Consider the following 6,000-nt stretch of genomic DNA (forward strand, 5'->3'; position numbering starts at 1 on the left):
ATACACTGTACAGAAGGCTAATGATGATCTATATTGTCATACACCTGAATCAGAGTTTAATTATTAATACCAGATAGCTAAATTTTGGGGATACACAATAACTGCCCTTCAGGGGGCAATATTCCCAGTTCTATTCTGGCAATGGTAATTCTAAGTTAAGATATATTTCTAGAACACTTTTGTTATTGGACTTTTTCTATAAATGTGATTGCTTCTAATTAGAAATTATTGGTTTAAATCTACTCCACACAGTCTTTCCTTTTAAGCAAGAAAATTAAACAGTGAATCTTCTCATCTGTCAATTTCTGTAAGCCCTGCTCCCACCCCACTTTTCCCCAATCACACACAGCAGTGGAGATTCCTGGATTATTATAATCTTTTATAGCACTCTCACATTCTGTTCTCTGAAATGTAATAAAAAGAGTTGTACTTGGCCATTCATCAAAATGTAGCAATTCCATAAGGTATCAGCAGATGCTAAATACCAGTGCTCTGCAGGTGAATACACCAAAGTGAAGTTCATGGGCTCAAGTCTCACGTATTGCAAGGGTTTAATCCAACACACTTGTACTCTCAAATGGTTGAAATAAGCCTCAGGATATGAGCAGGCTGAGTTCAAAGTAATTTTTACCCCTGTGTGGTTGTGGTAAAGCTGTGTTTGATAGGTATTCATACTAGAAAGCTTAAATCCATTGGGAGATATTTTAGGCAGAACTGCTTTAGCAGGAAATAAACCATCCATGTCCATACATCATGTATGCATGTGTAAATAGGTTCATGCACATGTACTTGTATGATTTGCTTTGCTTTACGATCAGACCATACACTGTTTCTCCAAGTATATTATGCCATTGGATGTGTATTACCCATTTACATTTCATCAAAGCTTTTCAGGCGTGTCTTTGTCCAAAACATCCTGACAAATATAGCAAATAATAGCTATCTCAGCAGCAATGTATGTATATTGCTGTCTGCCTGATGCTCTTCCCCTCCACCCCGGTTATCTTGATAAAGGGGTTATTCAGGAGCCTAGCCTTCATTTCTCCCCCAACAGCAAAAACTGCATGCACAACAAGCAGCAGACTGAAAAATTATGTTCACGCCTTGACCTTGAGACTTCCTGAACCAGTTTGGATTGGCTCTCCCTTTGAAACAACAGGCTTCCACAGGAAGTTCATAAATGGGCCCAAGTCACAGCAATTGACGTAGTTTTAATATTTTTAACTTGGTTCTTCAAGAACCTACCTAAAATGGGCGGCGTTTCATGGACACAAAGAATTGGCCAGCTTTTCCAAGAGCAAACGTCAGTGTGCTGGGCGCAATGCAACCCGTTGAAAGCAGTGTGACTAATGGGCCATCAGGCCCTGCTAATGCAGCTTCTGCTGAGCACTGCTCTGGGGATGTGGCTGTGTGTGTTGTGAAGCTGCACTGTACTCCACCATGTCCCAGTGTCAGCACCACTGGGGCTCCCAACACTGTAGGCAGCCAACATCTCCAAAGAGCTAAACCACAGGCCTGTAGCCAAGACCCCTCAGCTTCAGACACGTTTGGATCCACAGCTTAAGCATTGATGCAATCTCTTTCCCCATGTCGTACTCACCTCCCCCACCCCTGCCAATTCTCGCCTCTCTGAGAAAGACAAAGCACTGTACATCATTCTTGTTTTAGAAATGATTTGCAAGACTCGTTCAGAGATGTTAAAGAAAAGTTCTTTTACTCCCCAAGTCTGAAATATGGAAAGAGGGATGTGTGAAATGCCCATGGTTTGTTCCATTCACAATGACAGGGAAGAGGACCAGAAAAAAATAAATGTTGCAAAGAAACAGGAGTATTAAATCTTTAGACGGAGAATGACAGATGAAAATGGACATGAAAACCTTGCTTTTAAGATGTTTATCTTTTTCATACAGCTCGAACAAAATGCCACTGCATTAAAGACATTCCTTTTCATCCATTTGCTTTGCACCTTGTTTTCTCATTACCTGTTTAACATGAACTTAATGGAAAACACTCTTCTTATTTACATCTCTGCACTCCACTGATAGTATGCTATAATCTGACGACAGATTCAAATTGAAATTCAAAAGTCTAGAGTGCATTGCCTCTATGTAGCTACGAAATGGACGTTTTCTTGTTTGCAAATAATCTACTGGAATGGGATGAAAGATTGTTATTAATGTTAGCAATGCATATGATTTCAGACTATATGATTCAGAGCTATTTAATTCATTTATAAATCAGCAGCTCTGTCAAAGGGCCATAATGACAGACTTTAAAGCAATTTTTAAAATATTGTCTAGTGTGATTACTTCATGATTTGGGATTTTCTGGTGTATACTTAACTGATGTACACTGAAAGATAAATTTTATATATATATATATGTGTATATATATATATAGTTGCTTTGAGAAATTGACAGAAATGAAAAAGTGAAGCAGGACCCCTTCCAGCAAATAGGCTCTTTTTTCATTCAGTCAAGAAGTCAGAAACCTTTCTTACTGAAGAACAAAGCAAGGTCTCTGTGCCCCCCCAAGCCACAAAAATTCGATCCATTGGATAAACCAAATATTTCTAAATGTTCTTTGGTCTATATCTGTAAACCATAGGATCCAGATCCAGTGGACTTGCTAGTATACGTTTACAAGGTAAAGAGTTAATTTGGTGTCTTTTTTTTTCACTGATAAAGGCTTATCTTATATTCTTCCAATCTTTCTTGTAAGCATTTCCTGAGAGGGGGTATAAGCCAAGTAACATGGGAGGATCTGCCTACGATACCTAGCAGGGGAGGCCTTGCCTGTTTGGCCAAGGCTAGCAGGTCTTACATAATAATTTATTACAGTACCTTTCTGTTTCCTGGTCTGTGGCTTGCTGCTTGTTCTCAAAGCCAGTGAAGCTGCTCATATCCACGTAGCCGTCATTCTCATTAGCAGCAGATAATGCCCTGCTGGGATCTTCAAAAAACTCAGTAAAAGTTCCTGCTCTGGTGGATCTTCGAGGAGGAATTTGTATGTTTTCATAGTCAGAGCTCATAGCAGGAATGTTCTCATAGTCAGACGTGTCGGCATTGGGAAAAGAAATGGACCTAGGTTTTGTTAATGGGAGTGGCATAAAAGGAGGTCTGGACCGGTCCTCGAAGGACTCCACCCTTGACACACTCCTGCTGAAGGACTTGGGTGTTCCTTTTCTTTTACCATCCTTATAGAAAAGAACAGCTGAGGGAGACTCAGATGCACGGAGCTTCCCCACATGTGATTTTAGTTGAGGTGAGCTACTTAGGCTCCTCCTGTCCAGCTCCATCAGCCTCGGAGGCCCATGATAGCTAGACTCTGATGAGGACCTGGAAGAGGAAACATTAACATCTACATGGACTTTACTTTCAGTTTTCTTCTTGAATTTTAGAGTGAGAAACCTCTTAAACGAAGATTTCTTTTTCTTGGAATATTTATCAGGTGAGTCATTCTCTATCAAAAGTGAAGGTGAACTTTTAGTGATTGGCTTTTTGGTGATGTAGGCAAGTTCAAAAGGAGGTGGTATATCAACAACTGAGGATGGAGTAGATATGCCACATGATGAAAGATGATTTCTCTGGGAAAAACTACCTGAGGAACCATTGACACAAGGCAAAGACAAGTTGTCTTCTGTCCTTTTTATTCTACCATCATCCAGTACACAGCCATCACTTTCTCTGTAAACAGAGACAGGTATCTCTCTCCCTTCAACAGAATAAGATCGAGGATACAAAATGAAACGTCTTGATTTGGTTGGTAATGCCCTGTTGGCTTCTATTGGTTTTCCTTCCACTGAAAATAAATTATTGCTTAAATCTTCTGTCCCAGAGCCATTGCGGGAAGACGGTAAATCAGTTTCAGGTCCAGTTTCTTCTGGAACTGTTTCTGGGACACAGCCCGGCATTTTCCCAGAGAGTGACCGTGTTCTAGTGACAATGCTTTTACGATCAATGGGCAGCAAGTTGTTTTCACCATCCATGCCTAATTCAGCTCCTAAATCAGTCTGTCCATCATGAGCAATTTCATTTTCTGCGGGAAGCACGTAAGGGTCATCTAGGGAATCACCGCTAGTTTCTCTTTCCTCTGATTCTTCAGGCACAATGACCACTTCAGGGACTGCTAGATTTTCACGCAAGACATGTTTGGTTCCACATTCTACATTCATTTTGCCATGCTTACAGACTTCTAACTCCTCCTCAAGTGGGACCTGTTGAGGTGGACTTGGGACACTTTTGCTGAGGCTGTTTGCTTCCACCTCATTGTCTTCAAGTTGCAGCTCATCTGACTTAGAGGTTTCCACAATACTTTCACTATGCTCTTCAACAGTCACATCTTCCAGCTCTGGCTCTATCCCTGGACTACTAGGTAGATTATCAGAGATCACACCATCTTCATCCAGAGATGAATCTTCTGTTTGAAGATTCTCATCTGAATGTTCCATGGGTATTTCCTCACCACATTCATTCTCACAAGGAGCAATTTTACAGCCATCATCCATATTCTCTGCATTCACAGTTTCTTCTTCCCCTTTCCCAGGGTCTTTGCTTGCTTCACAGGCTACCTCTGATGTCTTCTCCTCACTTCTCCTCTCAGTGATCTGGCAGCCATCACTGGCATTTTCTGTGTTTGTATTATTGTGCTCATCTAGGTCTGTTTCCTCCACTTCAGCTGCTGCTTGATGGATGGACTCTCCTAAACCATTTTCAGCATTGGGTTCATCTTCACACAGTTCTAAGCCAGGAGCTGTTTCTTCACTGGCCTCATCGAGCACCATGTCAGGGCTTGCACAGTCATCATTTTCTAACTCCCCTTCCATGTTCAAATCAAGCTCTGCATGCACACTGTGGTCACCATCATGTGCTAGACACCCATCTCCCTTTTCTAAAATCTCAGGCAGTTCCTCCTCCTCCTGCCCTGCCTTCTCACAACCTGGGATTGATTCATCTGCCGGTAATGGCATTACAATGGTATCTTTACAGATATCACCCATTAGTTCCTCATCTCTATGCAAAATGTTATCACTGTCAGTCTTACAATCACTATTGTCCTTAACCAGTTCCAGGTTGTTAGAAGCTTCGTCCTTGTTTTTGGTTTCACTACAATCACCTACAACATCCTCATCTCCATCTACATTCTTGGAAGCATCATTATCCCCATCAGGGGCATCTGAGGACTCCTCACAAAGTGCTTCCGACTGGTCACAGTCTCTGGTTGACTCTTCAGAGTCTGGTTCCATTGGTTCAGCAATATCTGAAGAGTTATGGTGCTCATCTTCGGTGACTTCTTGATTACTGGTATCCTCATCATTAGCAATGTTATCCTCTTCCTTCTCTACCTCTTCTGGAGTTTCCGAGACTTCATTTTCCACAGAGGAATCTACATTCTGATCGTGCTCATGTTCCAAGTCATTACAGCCTTTGCTGGTCAGCTGAGCTTCAGGAACTACAATGTATTCATTATCTGCCTCAGATTCTGGGCAATCAGCATTGCATTGGTTTCCTTCATGCAGCTGTCCATCTAGACATACCAGTTTCCCATTTGAGCATTTATTTAAGTTATTGTTGGTATAAACACTGGATTTGCCCTCAGTGTCAGCTGAGAATTTTGGCTTGGGAGCAATAGGTGGTTTGGGGCCCCTAGACATAGAGTTCGGGTTATGAAGAATATCAGCCCTTGGCAGTGAAGGAGAAAATTTGGAGACAGCTACTGGAGAAAGATGACCGGTAATCTTTGGTTTCGGTGCTAGTGGTGGCTTTGTGATTTCTGGAGAAAAGAGAGAAAAGCCACGTTAGTCATCTTGGTTTCTTATTAAAGCCAGAGGAATATATCCTACAGTAGACTTTATCTTATACCAGTGACTTCTAATGCAGAAGGAGTCCAGCCAATAAAAGGCTCAGCTCTGAAAAGAGAACTGAAGGAGCAAAGCATATGCACTGTGCTTCCATGTGGCACTGTAGCTATTCCAGGGAACACGGTTTAAGGTCAAAACTG

The 6,000-nt window shown here is 41.6% G+C and overlaps 1 protein-coding gene across 1 annotated transcript in view; it reads right to left on the reverse strand.

Moving 5' to 3' along the window:
• Window positions 1-5,767, reverse strand: part of FGD5 (FYVE, RhoGEF and PH domain containing 5) — a 110,835-nt gene extending 105,068 nt beyond the window's left edge. The window contains exon 1 of the mRNA XM_009283905.1: window positions 2,844-5,767. Within this exon, the coding sequence (XP_009282180.1) occupies window positions 2,844-5,653 (2,810 nt within the window). The 5' untranslated portion in view covers window positions 5,654-5,767. The remainder of the gene's footprint in view (window positions 1-2,843) is intronic.
• Window positions 5,768-6,000: the final 233 nt, after the last annotated feature.

This window comes from Aptenodytes forsteri, unplaced genomic scaffold (genome assembly GCF_000699145.1).
Source record: "Aptenodytes forsteri isolate BGI_AS27 unplaced genomic scaffold, ASM69914v1 Scaffold267, whole genome shotgun sequence".
NCBI lineage: Eukaryota > Metazoa > Chordata > Aves > Sphenisciformes > Spheniscidae > Aptenodytes > Aptenodytes forsteri.